Source organism: Papaver somniferum, chromosome 9, assembly GCF_003573695.1.
Source record: "Papaver somniferum cultivar HN1 chromosome 9, ASM357369v1, whole genome shotgun sequence".
Taxonomy (NCBI): domain Eukaryota; kingdom Viridiplantae; phylum Streptophyta; class Magnoliopsida; order Ranunculales; family Papaveraceae; genus Papaver; species Papaver somniferum.
The window spans coordinates 129,476,663-129,495,571 of NC_039366.1; the positions used below are offsets into that span (position 1 = coordinate 129,476,663).

Sequence of the window (18,909 nt, forward strand, 5' to 3'; positions counted from 1 at the left end):
TCAAAGCATTGTGGATTCTTTAGTATAGCTGGTAGTTACTTGGTATTATACCATGTTATATAACAACATGATATTCTACATGGTTCTAATTTTGCAATCTTAGCCAAGTGATACCAGTAAACTGTTGGTAATATATCATCTTGGTGTTTTGGTGCTGAAGCCTGCAGGTTGTAACTTAGCTTGGAACTAAGTGTTGGTTGTTGGAATATCAACCTCTAATCATGTTATATTCTTCACATGATAAATTATTAAGCATGCTTTACATAATCACGATTACTAGCTATAACATATGTTGATATATAATTCACCTTATACTTAGGATTACATGTGTTACATCTTCAAACATCAACATGATATAGTTAATCTTAAAGCATAGAACATGATTTAAGATTAACTATATCATGTTGAGATACAACTGCCTCATGCTAAAACTTGCCGCATACTTATGATTAAAGTAGACAACCTACATAATAAACAAGGAGATAATATAGTAGATATACCTGAATTTCCTCTGAGTAGAATAGACAATCAACAATAGTTAGTACCTAAAACATATTGCTTCTAAGGAAGGTTTTTCATCCACTTTTATGTCCTTAAACTTCTAATGGCAGAAATTACTTTAAATAAGGCTAGAAGGGAGTACACCTCCAACTGCATAAACATGTGTCACCTACTCAGCCATCATGAGGTGGAGACACATCCCTTAACTTCAAATAAAAAACTTGATGCCACTAAGTGGATTAACTTGATGTACTTTAGCCTTATGTACAACCCCACAAAACAATAAAAGTCTTGCCTTTAGTACATGATCTAAACATTAAACACACACTTGATTAAAATTTGACTAATCTGGTTTTATCAAACTAAACATGATTAGTTGCTAAACCATAAAAAAGTCTAACATCTCCCACTTGGTTAAGCAACAAATCATTTTATTGATTTAAAAATATTTATCAAAGGACCTTTCGGATTAGTTACAAAAACGACTGCAGGTGGCCCCCCATTTTGGAAAATAGAGAATCTTAATCAATGCGCAGAATATCATGTATAATTGAATGCTTAGATCAAATGGAACATTGTTGTTGGACCATAGAGACACGAACACCACTTATATGATGCACTGGACATTTCCATAATCACGACAATAGACGGGCCATTATCCTTAAGCTAAATTTATAGGCATACATAGTACCCGGATGTATACAAACTTAGGTTTCATATTAAGCTAAGCCTTATGCTTAATGACCAGGACAACTTTTCAATCTCAAAGAGTTCCAACTTACCTACAAGGTCTGAAAATGAGTTTCACCTTATTCCCAAACTTGACAGACTACTTGAGAAATTAACTGTATCGTCTTAAAAAAGATCTGACAATCTCACTAAAGGAAATTACGCTAAAACAAACACATTGTATTGCAAACATAATGTATATATGCTCCCACTGAACTGTACATAGTAGCAAAAAGAACTTTTCTCCCATTGAACTTTACAATGCAACATTATGAGTGAGCTAACATGCATATGGTTGACCTTAACATGCATACGATAACTTGAGCTAATTTACAAACAGAAATACGTTTGCCTACTACATTTTACAAGCAAAAACAACATGAGGCAAACAGCAAACAAACACATCCAAAAATACACAACCGTAGACTTGCTAGATTATTAAACCACTAATTACTTCTTTTCGACAACTTCTGTTTTGACCTTTTTCAGCCATCGTTGATACTTCAAACAGTTCTTCTTGATATGACCCTTCTTCTTATAAAATAAACATGTATAAGAGCTATGTGAACCTTGCTTTTCTTCTCCTACACCTTCCTCTTTATCTGCTCTTGTTGATGCTTTTCCTGTTAATGTTGATACTTTGAAGTCCTTCTTAGTGGGACCTAGTGTGAGTGGGGAAAAACGATTTGCTGGTTTTTACGGAATTGAAGAGTCGACCGTGTGGAGACTCCTTGAACCGAGCGAAATGTTGAACCTCACACAGATGCACTGCAAGAAGGGAGTGCTTTAAGTTCGAGAGATCAATCTGTAAGACCCCGGCCTAAACCAAGAACAATGGTCGTTCCAGAGTCAATTCAGTCACAAGAGAGAATGAGTTTATCTGTAGGAGGGAAGCTGAGAAATGCGTGAGATCAATGGTGATCTGAGATTGTAGGTGTGTTGTGAATTCAGCGTGAAAATGATCTGAATGATTGAATTTTGCTCAATTCAGAGTAATTTTTTTGAGTTCGTGTAGACGAAAGATTGTCTGTATGAACTTTGATGAGAAATTGCTCATTTTGGCGAATGTTGTTCGAATGTTCGAAAAATGTTCTTTTAATCAGGATTCAGGGAAATTTTATAACGCCGGAGTTGAAAACACCATGATCCCATGAAGTGTGACAGTTGTTGGAATCAGAGAATGGGAAATGGGGAAATCGTGTTAAAACCAATTACTCATCGTGCGAAAACTTGGTTAACTTTCCACCCACTACTTTGCTGACTCTTCCAACTGATTGCACGACTTGCTCACATTCTCATCGTGGGTGAACACACGTGCCGTAGACCGGCAGATCAAAACCCTAGTTAATATCCCCCATGTGACACGATTGAAATCTCGTGATTGTGGAGTCAGTTGCTGACTTTATGGGACGATGAGTCCATGTAGCGCTGAGTTGAACATGATTAACAAATGTTATGAAACTCATGAATTTAACGTGTCTTCTGAGATGAGGTATCATTATAACCTAAGACGAGCAAAACTGTGTTGCTAAATTGTTGAATATTGATAGTTGAACCAATATTCTTTGGTTTGAGCAAATATTGCTAGTCTGAGCGAATATTGCTAATTGAGTAAATATTGCCGGTTCGAGCGAATATTGCTAGTTCGAGCAAATATTGCTAGTTCTAACAAATATTGTTCTTTTGATGAATTGTTGGTAGCTGGACCAAATAAAGTATTAATTTAAGTTACTGACTGCTGGGTCGAGCAAAATAAATATGAATGTTAATCATGGAATCAACATAAAATTATCATAGTGTTCGAATCTTCTCAGAATCACGTATCTGCAGAGCTGTGGATTCAAAACCCTAATTTTACCGAGATGATGATTTACTGCAAATCACATAGGATCGTCTACATGGGATGACGGGTTCACCATACAAAGCAGCAAAAATACCAAAGTCTCTTGAGGACCAGTTGGTGAAAGAATGATTAAGTGTTGGTTTAATCATTTACTGAAATAATACTCGTGTAAGCGACAAATCATAAAACCTGATATAGAAAATATGAGGGACCGGCCAAGAGGTCATGAGACCGGATCTTGGTGGTCGTGGGACCAGTAGATGGTCGTTTGAGCGAACTTCCAATTGTTTGGAAAGAGTTTGAACCTAATATGAGCAACTGAGCAAATTAGGTTAAAATCATTAAAACATGCGGGACCAGCTGTTTACAAGCCTCAGGGTCACCCTTGGTCGGTCAAGGGGATGTGCCCGTGTCACCATAGTGTCCGTGCTTCAGTCCTGAGAATTTTGATATTTTCTGGTGCACGTACTTCTTTCACATTTGCCTTCTTCTCCTGAACATGAAAATCTTCCACTGAAACTTCCATTTTCTCCTTAAATTTCACCACAACAACTAATTTTTCTCTCACTCTTTTCATGTCTTTGAATTGTTGATGATGTTTACTCCCTGAAAGTGTGATTTCTTCCATAAAATTTCCATTTTTGAACCTAAATTTTGTAGATCTAGAAAAATATGAACAATAGCTAATCTTCATGAAAATTTCTTGAATCAACAAGTTACAGGAAGGATAAATCCTTTACTCGTTCCATGTTTCTAGCGCCATTATGTAGTTTCAGGAAATCCTACAACACACGCCTTGTATTATCATGACTATGATTTCTAGATCTAAACTTATTTGATATGAAAATAAAGACAAAGATAATGAAAATAGAAAATATGACACAAGATTTACGTGGTTCGATCAATATGATCTACATCCACGTGGTTAGGGATCTTCATTATAATTATTGAAATTACATTTGGTTTACATTGAGAATCTCCATTAATGAGTATTTGGAGCTCTAGGTTGGTAGAGGAAGAAGAACGAAAAAATAATAATACAAATTCTAAACTTTTTCTTCTCTTTCTCCAACTTTCCCTTTATATAGGTTTTTACATAGTGTATAACAGCTCATATGTAGTGGGGTACATCTCATATTATCTCGCGCCCAAACTACATTCTCGCAAGCTTCGCTACCTTCTCGCAAACTCTCTCTATAACTTCGCAGGCTCTATCTATAATATCGCAAACTCTTACCGTTGTGCGATATTTGGATCCTACATGACCAACATAAACCGATTAAAGACATGTAAAACAATTGAATTTTCACCGAAACTAATCAGTTTATATGTATGCATATTTCACCCGATTCTAGCTTGAAAAACAGACAAGAAAAATAACAGGAATAATCAGTTTATATATATGCATATGTGACCCGATTCTTGCTTGAAAAACATACAGGAAAAAATAGCTTAAACAATCGGTTTATGTTGACATACCGAGTAGACCGATTGTGGCAACACATAATTATAGTTAAAAAAAATCTTGTGCAACCTCATGACTTCAACAAAGAATTCAAGTGCATTAAGTTGAACAAACTTTAAAAGACTGTTAAGAACTTAAAAGAGTTGAACTTAAAACATCCAAAGTACAAACCTTCAGAACTTAAAACATCCAAAATACAAAACCTTAAAAGTCTTATAAACCTAAACTTTTAATATCTAAAACTTAAACGTAAAAACTTAAAGTGAAGGAGCACCAGCATCAGAAGCACCACCCGGAGCATTTGCAGCACCACCATCAGCAGAAGCACCATCACCAGCATTAGCACCATCAGTAGCAGCAACTTGTGCTTCAGCCATTTGTTCCCAAATACGTTCCATTTATGCATGGAGCTCCCTCTCAGCTGAAATCAGGTTTCTCCTCATCCTAGTGAACCTCATGACCTCACAAAGCTCCTCCAGTGCAAGCTTATCAATCAACGCTAGGGCTTGTTCAAGATGGGTCTCACGCCCATAAGCAAACTTGTAGAGGCTTCTTTCTGACACTCGTTGCGGTTTCCTAAGGATGTCCTCCAATGCGAGCTCTCGAGAGTAAAACGGTAGGTGTGAGAAGTGCATATCTACATAAAACCAACAAAAAAAAACTAGTTAATAATAAGTACATAATGAAACATGTGTAATCCGATTCTGACTACAAAAACATACAGGAATGTCAAACATTCACAATCGGTTTATGTGATACATAAATAAAACCCGATCATGATAAGGAAGCTGAAGAGACAGTCATAATCGGTAAGTTAACAAGCATATAAAACCCGATTATGGGATCGCATAATTTTTTTTTAAAAAAAAGGTACCCAGAATCGGATTATGTTAAAGCACTTATAAACCGATTCTGGTAATGTATTTTCATCTTTTGTTTCAAACCCTAAAATTGGTTGATGTTAATCATCATATAAACCGATTACTATGCATGTTCTTCATGGCGGAAACCAAAACCCAGAATTGGTTTATTCGATATGTCCACATAAACCGATTCCGGGTGTAATCAGAGATTTTGATTTTCGGAAATTGAAGATTTAAACATGTAAATCAATGAAGAAATGCAAATCATAGAATGGGATGATGGAGATTTACCTTTTTCTTGGTTGGATCGAGGATTCGTTGGAGAAGAGGATAAAGATTTTTTTTTATTAGGATTTTGAGAATTTGGAAAGATTAGGAAGAAAATAGAAAGTTTTTTAGGTTTAGTTTTTTGTTTTTGTTTTTGGATTTACTGAAAATTGAAAGATTACTATTCATATAAAATAGTTTTAGGAATTAATATGGGGTAAATTAGTATTTTTTTAGAAATTTGGGTGCCTAAAGTAATTTGGTGGTGTGGGAAGGTAAATTTGAGAGACCCAAATTAAATGTAGTAGGTCCCAATTTAGCCGGGACATAAATAACGGTGAATTAAGTTTTCCGTAATCTTTCAATTGATTTATTTTCTGTCGTTACCTGCTCCTCGTCAACCACTTCCATTGACAACACTAACATTTCTTCATTTGCTCCGTTTCTTTCTTTTGGATTAAATCTTTTCTGTCTAAACTATCTAGTGCAGTGGTTATTTCATTTTTGTTCACACAACTTGCTTCATGTTCATAATTTCCTTTCTCATATAAAACTTAATCAACCTAGATAAATATGTTTGGGAATTTGGATATTAAGTTAACGCGGAAAGATCCTTCACGCTATTATTATCACACTATCTCACATAATCAACGATATTATTATCACACTATCTCACATAATCAACTCCCTTCGCACTATCTCACATAGTCAACTCCCGTCACATAGTCAACTCCCTGTGATAATAAAATTTGGATATTAAGTTAATGACTTGATATATCTATTTCCTCCCCATTTGACCAATAGTCAACTCCTTTGATCGAAAGTCAGCTTTCCCCCGAATAATGTTAGGTTTCCCTATAATAATAATCAAAAAATTTGGGCATATAGTAGAAAAGAGCCGCTTGCAGATCCGCTGACAGTTGGCACCTAGCCATGTGGACTGTGGTGACCTTCCTACCAGAAGAAGCCTCTCCGCTGTCGGATGCATAACTTGGCCTACTTTGAACTACTGTTCTTTTATTTGTCTTTTTATAGATGCCAATTTTCTTGAAAACTCGCATCCCCCTGACATGATTCAACCCTATCTGCCATCCTAATTCCAGACTAACTTCCGTCCGTTGCTTAACAAATTAAAGACGAATAGAAAGCTGTAAAAACGATTTGATACTACATAGATTTCAAATAATCCAATATCACCCCAAACACGAACAAAAAAACTTTTAACTAAATTCTGAATAATCATCTTCTTTGATTGAAGTTGGCAGTTGAAACACCTGAGACATATCAAGCTATCTCTACAATTAATAGATTGGTGAATCTCTAGTAACCTTCTTTGATCAACTTCAATCAATCCTCTTGTGAATTTTAATTTTTCTCTCATCAGCACCTACAGTTGTATCTTCTATGTACCATTCATTTCCTTATCTGAATGGACCGTGTTTAAATCTTCTAGAATTTTCCCATTCAATTGTGTTCTTGGTCTCTGAAAATAGAACAAACAAAAATCTCGTTAAGTTTCACTAACAGCGATACAACAAGTGCAGCATACTAGGATATAACGGCTTCCTTTCATACCCTATCTGATGAGTCAGAATTCCCGTTTATCAATTTGAGGTGCTCTTCTTTCGTTCTACTCTCTTTATCTTTCGTGCTTAGTGGCAGCAATTGTGATGACGGTCCATTTGTTCTGTCCGGAAGTTCTGTGCGCAGAAGTGGAGAAGATGACCATCATTTTCCATGATATACGCAAAAAGGGACTCAAATAAATGAACCTATGCAGAAGCAGGTCTATATAATAATCACATTATATGCTAACCTGGCAACTTCTTATCTATAAAGAATACAACCAAGTTTACTGTGTACCTGCATGTGGGAATCAAAAGAGATCAGTTAAAACATAAAAGAGTCCGGTCATTAGGAACTCTGACAGAGATGAAAAATCATAGTATACCATGCAACAACGACATCAACACTGTAATGCTTGCGCGAAGCGACAATGAGGAAGCTCTGAACAACAGCAATCGACCAAGCAAGCTGCTTGATAATCCTACACGTTCCAACCCCAACAACAATTAATAGAGAAAACACACATGTCCCACTCGAATTACAAGGCTTTACTGGATGAAGAACAAGTTAACAGATCACTTTGTGGACATAGCACCAGCAGGGTAGTGTGTCTTTTAAAATATGACCCACCTAAGACCCCATTGCCCTCTTGATATTTAGTGAAAGTAAAAGCTAAAATAAGCATAGATATTCAAGACTGCAAAAATTTATCAGTTTCATCCTATAAAAGGTGAAATATTTAGTACCTTTTCGTGCCATACTTCTGATAAGTAAGTACAAAAACGAGGGTAAAGATCATGTGAGACGAAAATATCAAATCTCCACATCCATAAATCACACCCTTCGGAACTGCTCATTAATTAAAAAAAACTAGAGTTAATGATTAGTTTCATTTTTTCCGAATCTAAGACAAGCAAATGTTAAAAAACTAACTCACAGTTAATTAGAAGCACTTCCGCTACATTTTTTGGACGAGGCAGAGTTGCAAGTGGTGAACCCTGAAACAAAGAAGTAAAATGGCACCCAATTTTAGAATCAGTAGCTCACACTTGACCCCAAAATAGACAAAAATAAAAAATACAGGAACGTGGTATAAAGTAGGCTGCAGATTCACCATCACCTACCTCACGGCAATGATAGTTTGGACCAGGAAGCTGCGTAGAATAAAATGTCACGATCCGGAGCGTTTGAGAACCCTGAGAGGAACCAACCAAGCATATGGTAAATATTTGACTGGTGTTGGAGATAGAGATTAAGCAGAACTAACTTAAACTGTGCGATGTAAAAAGCTAACTGGACAAATGGGTTCAGCATCTTCCTAAAATGGAAAGCAAGCTTTTGGCTTCTAAAATAACCAGTGATTCAGTGAAAACTCAAAGGAGTACTCATGATAATAAGAAGCAAAATCAGGCAAAGATACATTATATAATCTTCACTTACAACCAAAAATGCCAACACTCTGCGCCATATCAGAACTGTGTAGATTTTTTTGTTCTGAAATATAAAAGGGTGAAAAGTCCACTGCAACAAAGTAAACATTCAATCAGTGACGTGTCTTGGAACTCTGAAATCTAAACTATGGTAACCACAAATTCATAGAAAACAATATCATAAGAAGAAGAAAAAGTATCTCTAAGTTATGCTGGGGCCAAAATGAAAATGAAATAGCATCTCCATAATGCCAATGCAAGTAACTTGACCAACTAAGCCTGTCTTACAAAGAATACCGCATCCTACCAATCACACTAGAATTATATGAATCATGATTACAAACTGAACATCATTTCCATCGCAGCAAAAGCTGCTGCACATCGAGGACTTATTGAGTTTTCAACGTAAACACATTAATCAACCATTTAAAGACTACATAAACTAGTGATTGGCTGAAGAATCTCACCAATACGAAGGAGAAAAAAACAAAGGAGAATACGGTCTCACTGATATAAGCTTTGTCACGCCCGAGCTCCTAAAACAACAACATAAATGTAAGAATGAAAATCATTCTTCCAGTTTGTAAATGCATTCAAAGAGAAGAGGACGTGGGATACACACCGGAAGAAACATGAATCCCATATCCTGAAGCGTTGGTCCTGGTCGATGTAAATAATGAACTCCTCGGGCCGCCAAACCATGAATATACTGAAGAAGAAAAAACACATGAATAACACAACCCCCGGCCAGAAAAATCAAGTATACAACCAAATAATAAAATAAAACTTAGTATACAACTTCAATGTTTCAGAGTTTAACAAAAGAGAAGCTTCATATCGGTTGACACCATAACTCAAAAAACAAAAACTTCTCTCAATCACGGAAATCAGAAAGCTTCATCCTAAAGGAGACAACGTGCAAATGAACAGATCTCTTAAATTTAAAGTTAGACTGAAAAAGCAAGCAACTATTTTTCCTAGTTTTTTCCTGGTTTTCTTCAAAGGCAATTTGACAATGAAGAGTGAACTATGAATGAAAATCAACCAAACCCCATGTAAAAAAACTATCTTCTCTTTACCTAAATATTTCAAATCGTTTCCATATCCCAACATTGACTATCAAAAAAAAAAAAACTTGGAAATTTGAGATGCCCCAACTCCAAAATCCATAACCTGGAGATCTCTGTGATAATAAAATAAGGTACTAAAGAAAACCCTAAGTTCATTGAAAGGGGGTTGGTTACCTGACAAATTAACCCTGCAAGTAAAAGCTTCCATTTTTCTGCAAGTAGATGAATTTCTATAAAAGTCTCTGTACAAATCCTTCGCCATAACTTCGAAGACTCGCGAGCAATGTAAAACGTCATAATTTATTGATGTTTCTGTAGAAAAATTCCATACTAATTCATGATACCCATCAAGTGTTTGACAATATTCCCCAGCCAGACAAATCGTTTTTCCTTTCAAATTTCAAATCTTTACTTTAACCACTCCTCTAAACCGATTATTATCCCTAACCTCGGATATGCCGTTGCCTTTCAATGGATGCAGATTCGTAATATGAAATCCCTTTTCTCTTCTCCTCTCTAAATAATTTCTTGTTTCTCTTCTTCTTCTTCTTCTTCTTCTTCTGGTTCTGGATTCTCTCTCTAGGACGCGGTTGAAAACGGATCGACGACGACAGTTGAGAGAGAGAAGAAAACAAGAAGGGAATTAAAAATCAAACAAAAAGAAAAGAAGAGGAAACGAAGAAGTGTGGGGGGTGGGGGCGGGCAGCCAGGCACAAATACTAACTGCTTGTTTTCTTTTTACTTGATCTTTTTCCCCTTTCTCAAATATTTAGGTTATTTAATTTTAATTAGAAAAACAAATATTCCGTTTGATGTCTGGCCAGCTAGGCTCATAAATGTCAGCCACCAAGTAGCGAACTGATGCTTCAAAAAAAATAAATAAATAATAATGCCAAGTAACAAAGTGCATCATGTTGGACGCCTGCTACAGAGGTCGGACATAAATCTTAGACGCCTGCTACAGAGGTCGGACATAAATCTTAGACGCTTCGGAAGGTGTTTTTTTAATATTATTATATTATTGGATAACGACTATTACATGAAACTAGTTGGAAGTCTTACAAGTTAAGCTCCAACAACGCATTATTACATTATTTTAACAGGTTGTCGTGCTAGCCTACCCGCGAGCCTTATGAGGAACCAGCCAAGAGAACCGAAGCGGAAAGGGGGCTGATTATGTCGCAAGGGAGGTAAACTAACTCTACCTTCCATGTCAAATTCTACAATATTGCGCCATCGGGGACTCGAACCTGGGACCTCCTGAAGCACATTAAATCTTTGTGGAACGAGGATGACCAGCTGAGCTAGCTACCTGTTAAGTTCAGAGGTTCCAAGTTCCAACTGTTCAGTAACTTCAGTTACATGACTCAAATTCTAAGGACGTGGATCGTGTTTAATCATAGAATGGATATGTTTGAAGCTCTTTTCATTAATTAACTCATAGCAACCAGTTCTATTAAGAGAAATTTGATTCTGCGATACAACCTTGTTTTCTGGCACAAAAGTGAACTCTTGTAGATAATCAGTCCAATTATCATGTCTAAAAGAAAGCTTTTCTTTGAATGTTGATGTGTTTCAAAGAATCATGATCGGAAAACATTACGAACTTGTTATGAATAAGATAATGATGCCAATATTTCAAAGCCTGAATTATTACATAGAATTCCACATTATAGGTACTATATTTAACCTTAGCATCATTCAACCTTTCAGTGAAATAAGTTATTGGTCATCTTTGTTGACTCGAAACAGCTCCAATCTCCACATTTGGTTCGTCACAGTGTAATTCAAACAGCTTGCTAAAATCAGGTAGCACTAACAGCGGTGCAGGAACCAACTTTGTTTTGACATCTTCAAAGGCTTCATCGGCTTCTTCAAACCATGAAAATTTTCTTACTTCATGCATTCAGTGATAGGTTCCATAATGGTACTGAAATGGGGGATAAAACATTGGTACAAAGAAGCAAAACTATGGAAACTCCTTATCTCATGCAAAGTAGTGGGTTTGGTTTAATTTCTCACAACTTCAACCTTGGATACTTTAATCCCATCCTTGGTCACCACATAACCGAGAAATAAAACCTGATTCGTCATAAAGGAACACTTCTTGATAGCTGCAAATAGTTTCTCCTTGCGTAGCACAAAAAGAACTTTCCAAAGATTTTGGACGTGCAAGTCCATATTAGCACTGTAAACAAGAGTATATCAAAGTAAACAACCACAAAAGTACCGATAAAAGGTCTCAATACTTGATTCATGGTACGCATGAATATACTTGGTGCGTTAGTTAATCCGAATAACATAACCATCTACTCATACAAACCCTCTTAAGTTTTAAAAGAAGTCTTCCACTCATCAATTTGACGAATCTTATCTAATGGTATCCTTTTTTCAAGTCTAACTTGTTGAACATGGTCACTTCACTCAACTGATCTAAGAAGGCATCCAACCTTGGAATAGGAAAATGACATTGAACTGTGATTTTGTTGATAACACGACTGTCAATACACATCCTCCACGTATTATCTTTCTTCGGTATCAACAAGGCATGTACTGCTCACGGACTAAGATTCGGTCGGATCAATCCCTTATGTAATAAAGCTTCAACTTGGCGACAAAGTTCTTCATGCTCTTTAGGACTGATTCTGTAATGCGCTTTATTTGGCAAGCTTGATCCAGGAACTTGATCAATGCGATGTTGAATATCTAGGAGTGGTGGTAACACATCATGCAAATTCATTAGAAAAGACATCCATAAATTCTTCAATTAAACGTTAAGATGCACTGGAAATACTACTTTCAACGTGTTCTTCTTTGTCAATCAACACATACAATTAGGGCTGCACATGGGCGGGTTTGGGCGGGTATTAGCTAAAACCAACCTCGCACCCACATACTGCGGGTTTTGTTACCCACCTGCAACGGGTTGGGCGGGTTTGGGTTTAAACCCGCTTTATATTCAATAATCATTCACAAAGTTTAAATAAACTACTTAAATTCTCGATAAATTGAAAAAACAAACCATAAACATAACTACATAAGTCTTCATTGTTAAGCTTAAACAAGTACTAGTGTACATAACAGAGAGGAAAAGTTGAAGAGACTAGTACCACTAGGGAAAGAGGGTTATCTATCTTATCTACAATCTACTAGTACCACTAGGGTTTTGATAGCGGATGGCTATGATTAGTTTTATTAATGGTGTATATTTAGCGGGTTTTTCGGGCGGGTTTGGGCGGGTATTAGTTAAAACCAACCTCGCACCCATAGACAGCGGGTTTTTATTTTTATAACCAACCCCGCATCCACAACGAGCGGGTTCGGATTAAAAACCCACGGGTTTAGCGGGTACATGCGGGTTTGGGTATGATGGGCGGATCTTGTCCAACCCTACATACAATTCACTTGCATCTTCTATCTCATCTTCAAACTGCTTAAGTGATAAGAGATTGGTAGCTTCTCTAGTAGATGGTTTAGGAACAATCTCTTTACTGGGTACAAGTATTATATGGACATCGTCCCATAAAAAAACTGTGAGTATTCTTATAACCATCATGACTGGTTTTTCGGTCAAACTTCCATGGACGACCCAAAAACAAGTGACAAGCATCCATGCTAGTAACATCATACCAAACTTTATCTTTATATTTGTTACCAATTGAAAAGAAAATCAAGCAATGGTTGTTTACTTTTACCTCGTTCCGTTTCTTAAGATAGGAAAGCTTGTAAGGATATGGATGTTCCTTGGTTTACAGTTTGAACCTTTTCACAATCTCTTCAGCAATCGGATTATCGTAATTGCCAGGATCGATAACTAGACGACAAACCTTTCCTTGTATCGTACAAGTTGACTGAAATATATTGGTGGGCAACCATATGTCGCCATCTTCTTTAAGCAGAGTAATGCAACTTCTTCTTACCACAAAATTTACTCCTTGATCTCCAGGTTCAACTCCATCAGTAAGTTCATCATCTTCAGGAGCATCATCAAAAATACCATCATTGCCACTGTTTTCTTCAGTGAACAACACCTTATTCACTAGTTCTCCTTTTCGGCATTCGCTACCTTTGTGTTCAAATTCTCTACACTTATGACATCGTCCTCAAAAAGTATTAAATGTGGTTCTAATTGGTGCATATACATAATTAGGTCTACTAGTTTTACCTGGTATTGAAGTACTATGGTTACTTATTAGAGATCCGACCACATTGGTACCGCAATTTGAGCTTATATGCACCACTTACTTCTCTATCTTCCTTGCTTTGTGATGTGCATCCGAAATATAAATACAGTCAAACATGTTGAGTGTGCCCTGATATTATTGAGGGATACCACCTATATACTGTTTGCGCATCTATCTCCGACGGGTTGTTAAGAGTGAGTAGTCGGCAAAACTCCTTGGTGTACTCATCGATAGAGCGCGCTCCTTTGTGTATGCTTTGCAGCTGCTGGTACATCGTGCCAATGTAATTATATGGCAAAAATTCAGCTCTCATGTGTTTCATCTTTTCCCACGAGACTAACTTCTCATTTCATTGCATTAGAGTTTGTGTTGTTGCCACCACAAATTAGCTATACCACGGAATATAGTTGCTACCAACGAAACTTGTTTGTTATTTGGTAAATCTTTGAATTCCAAGTCTTCCTCAACCTTATTCAACCAAGAAAGAAAATCTTCTGATTCTAAACTACCATGAAATTCTGGAGTCTCTACTTTTATTCATGCCTTATAGTGGTTAGAATCTTCTCGTCGGATTATTCTATTACCAAAAGGATTGTCATTACTCTTTTCCTATTCGTCTTCTTTTCCTCCTTCTTCACGCGAAATGTTATGTCCAACCAACATACCTTCGATATCTATCATTAATTGTCCTCTTAATGCATTAGAAACTTTTGGAGCACCTCCTCGACCTCGACCGACTTTTAGTCTTAGTGGCATCTATCAACCTTAGAATCGATTTTGGTCTGGTAACCAAACTAGCCTATCAGATATTATTGAAAATAAGAAAAAAGATAGTTTATTCACAACTCGAATTATTTTTAGGAATACATGCTATGAACAAAGATAATTAGTTAGACCTAGGTTTCCCGACTATAAATAATAATCAGAACCAAACTTGAATAATTTCAATATTTTTTTATTTATTAATCAATCAACTTTCTAACAATAATAACTAGAAGACTCTTAAATAGACTTGGGAAACCCTAACTTGTGTGACAAGAAAAGATGAAAATAACCCAAGACCGACTCAAACTAGAAATTCGTTATTTTTGAAAATTTTGAGATTTTCAAAAGAAATGAAAGTATTTATGAAAAACTATGTGCCACAAACAGCGATTCAAACGGACTCCTATCGAATAAATTAATGAGATCTTCCTAAAATGGAATAACGGCCTTTTCAAACCCTAAACGATGAAATTTGGCCTTTTCAAAGTCGCATGTCTTGATCAATGAGTTGTTCCCGTAAAAATAGAATAAAGCACTTCCTAACCTAGCACAATCTAATTACCGAAGTTTTCGTCATCATAACTAGCCGAACCAGTTTCTAATGAATAAAGGGACCAAGTACTTGATCTAGCTTCACGTTCTTCACCAATTAATTGTCCAATCAGTCTTTATTACGTCTAGCTGCTCCATGCTCTCGACTTCGGTAACTTTATCCCTTTCCCCTTCATTCGGCTACTACTTGTTCTTCAGATGTGGCACCCGCCTTTGTTTTAAAGGTGGGTGCTTAGCCCTTATTTATATCCCATTTCCGGTAAGAAGACTTTGGGGAACCGTCTTGAGCTAAATTACGACACTCATGTTTTTAGCCTCCAAATAAGCTATAGCTTGTTGATATGCATTACAAAGTATATAAAAAAATCTTATATGTTTTAACTCATATTTTCATTTTTATTTTTGGTTCTGAAAAGACAAAATATAAAGTAAAAGTGAGGAGGAAGTTATTAGCTAAGAGAAAATCTAAGTTACATATTAAAAAAAAAGTGAAAATATGGCATAAGAACTTGTGCTTATGTTTTCTGAATTAAAATTTGAAGTAAAATGAAGCATTAAAAAAATACAGAACCTAGTTTGTGTTAAACGAATGAATAAAGGAAAGGATGTGCACACGGGTTAACTACGAGGGCACAAAGTCGCGCTCAAAATTTTGTATTCCTTTTTTGTTGGCTTATTTACTTTCTTTAATTAGCACAACTAGATATTTTACTTCTTCTGTAAATTCTGACCTACTTATCCTGTTCCGGATCTATAGCAAGTGATGTACAAATCTATCAAAAGCAAACCAATACCTTGCTCTTCGTATATCTATATTCGAAAGTCTAAGATTATTAGAGCAGTTCCTATGGACTCAACAAACTTGAAGTTTGTTGATTTTGCTCCCATTATGGACTTTGTTGAGTGAGGTGGATCATGTAGCGCGCTTGATGGAAGGCCGGGCGTCCTTGGCACCAACACTAGTGGTTGAGCCAACAACGCTGGCGCTTGTCCTTGCAACGCCAGTTGTTACCTCACTCGCCAAAGTCTTTACTTAAAGCGCCGCGTTTTTCATAGAAGCGCCAACGGCTCCTTCCATCTAACGGTTGTTGCTCCTTTTTGTTTCCTTATAAATTCAGTTCATCTCCAAACTTAAAACTCACACCTTCTTCATCACTACCTCAAAATTACACAATTTCATACCATCTCTAATTATTTATTTTTTCCAAACAAAACTATTCATATCAACTCAATATACCAGAAAAATCATCGCTATAAATTTCATTTCTAACAAATATGGCATCCTCACAACAACGGTCACACCAGCAAACACCACAACAAACACAAAAAAGTCGCAATAAGAAGCACAACAAGAAACACCACAAAACACAATAATTCGTGGTGTCAAGTATACGATGGATGAAGACGAGTCACTTTGCAGAAATTATGTATTATATATATTAGATTAAATCAATGGTATTTATCAAGAAAAAAAACTTTTTATGATAAGATTTTACAAAAAATTTGTGAAAAAACAAGTAACCCCAATAGACGTGATGTCGATGGGTTGTCTCATCGTTTTCACACAATTTCAGCAGCCATTAGTGAATTTGTAGCTTTGATCACTCAAATGTGGCACAACAAAAGAAGTGGTGAAGGAGAACCGGATGTGGAACGAAGATGTCGGGAAGAGTGGCAAAGATCCCACAAACAGGGCTTCCAACACGAAACTTGTTTCATCATTTTGAGGGTGCTTAACAAGTTTAATCCATACTTGCTGGAAAGTAATCAAGTGCCTGCAAGATCACCAGATGGTCCAATCTCACAGGATTTTCAGAATGGAGGGCCTGCTTCATCACCTGATGGAACTCCAAGTAGTCAGGAGCAACACAACACTAATCTAGACGTTAACACCAACGTCAAGAGAAGAAGAGGAGGTGATGTATTTTCAAAAGTTGTTGTAGATAGTGGTTTTAAAACAGGGTTCTTTTCAGACTTGTGAAGATAGATTTTTTTTTTAAAACTTAGAAATGTAACAAAATTAAACAAAGTGATGTGAATTTTTATGGAGAAAAATAGAGTGAAGATTCCACCATTCAACAATATTTATGTAATGTTATTTAATTTTTAATTATGCAAATTAAACAATTGATTTGATTCTTAATAATTGCCAAAAGCAGATTTCCAAAATATCAAATGTTAGTCGCAAGCATAATGCATCAAGAGTATAAAACTAAGCATGCATTATCAAGAGAAAATACAATTGATTAATAAAAACCATTTAAATCATTATTTTTTTCAATGCAATTAATCATATAAAAATATTGCAAAAATTAAATAAATAACAATTACCACATAAATATTGTGTGAATGGCTTCCTCCGTCACCCCTGGGATTGGGTTCAGCTCATCATGGTGTAATACATCTCAAAAGATTTTATTAATGCTCAAAAGTTGATTACAAATGATGAAATAATAGGAAAATCGATTTAAGACCGTCTGTTGCGACACGCAGGAAGCGTCACGGAAGAACGACACAACTGAAGTGCTGTAAGCGCTATTCCTAAGTCGCGAGAAAGGAATTGGAAATTTTCGCAATTCAGAGACACTTTTCAACGACTCTCCTGGACTGTACAATGTTCTTCGTGTTCTTGGCTGAGCAGCAGAAAAACTTCTTCGCCTGTCGACTTCTTCTTTTGATTCTCTCGGCTCTAACTCTCTCCCAATGACTTTCCAACCTCTTTTAGACGAATTAGGCTAGTATTTATAGTGTTTTGGAGCCCAAAAATACTAAAATCAATGCGTATAATTTCCCATTAATCCTCTAATTGCTCGCTGCCCAGAAATAGGAATAATTACCAAATTTAGATTCTCCACACGTTAACTCACTCCCTGTACGCTCCTAATCAGCTTCTCCACGCCTCAGAAGATTTCCCGCGCCTCCACATCACTCCATGCATAGCAGAAACACGATTGAGCTCGTGTTCAGTTCACGTTGCTCTGTTTTGAGCTCGTGAATTAAAACGAGCTTTCCAGCCAATGTCGATCAAATTCGATGCCAAAAATGTCTTCCCTATGTCATATCACATCTTTATGCCAATTTTCAGCGATTGAATCGCATTCCAACTTCTTCATTTTCTCGATCAAACATCATGCAGAACTGTTCTTCGTTTCCCGCCAATTTTCAGTTTTCAAACGAAGAAGAAAGGGTGTCCCCCTATCCTGAATTGGGGTGCGAATAGCAGCTACCTTGGGGTGATCATGGGTGACCTTGGGGTTCCCATTAGTAATTAGGTTACCCCTTATCCAAAAGCGAGAGTCCGAATAACACTTGTCCTCCGGGTGCCAAAATCAACTTTTCGAGCCGAATTTTCCAAAAATATTTGTTTCCAAAAAAATACCTACAAATACATAAAATAACAAAATTAGTACAAAATCGAGTGCCAACAATATATAGTATTGAGATCAAATTAGACACAAAAATGTGTCTATCAAATACCCCCAAACTTATTATTTGCTAGTCCTCGAGCAAAATTTATTCTTGAAAAGTGACCGAGTTAATCTCGGGTGGGTTTATCAGAGGTGTACCCACAAAAACCAATACTCCAGACCCTAGCTATCTACGCAGAACCTTGGAAAGCACTAAAGAACCTCTTTGGTTGGCATACAATTATTGACTCTAAGAGGAAGAACCCT

At 36.5% G+C, this 18,909-nt stretch overlaps 1 protein-coding gene across 1 annotated transcript; it reads right to left on the reverse strand.

Annotated features, from left to right (window-relative positions):
- Positions 1-6,739: 6,739 nt before the first annotated feature.
- On the reverse strand, positions 6,740-10,453 carry LOC113311140 (phosphatidylinositol:ceramide inositolphosphotransferase 1-like). Its single transcript, XM_026559992.1, has 11 exons — positions 9,909-10,453; positions 9,287-9,373; positions 9,132-9,200; positions 8,675-8,755; positions 8,359-8,430; positions 8,172-8,232; positions 7,981-8,083; positions 7,620-7,715; positions 7,485-7,531; positions 7,244-7,368; positions 6,740-7,151 (listed from the first exon to the last, which is right to left on the reverse strand). Exons 1-11 carry the CDS (start codon positions 10,029-10,031, stop codon positions 7,071-7,073), a joined length of 945 nt encoding a protein of 314 aa, XP_026415777.1. The 5' UTR covers positions 10,032-10,453; the 3' UTR covers positions 6,740-7,070.
- Positions 10,454-18,909: the final 8,456 nt, after the last annotated feature.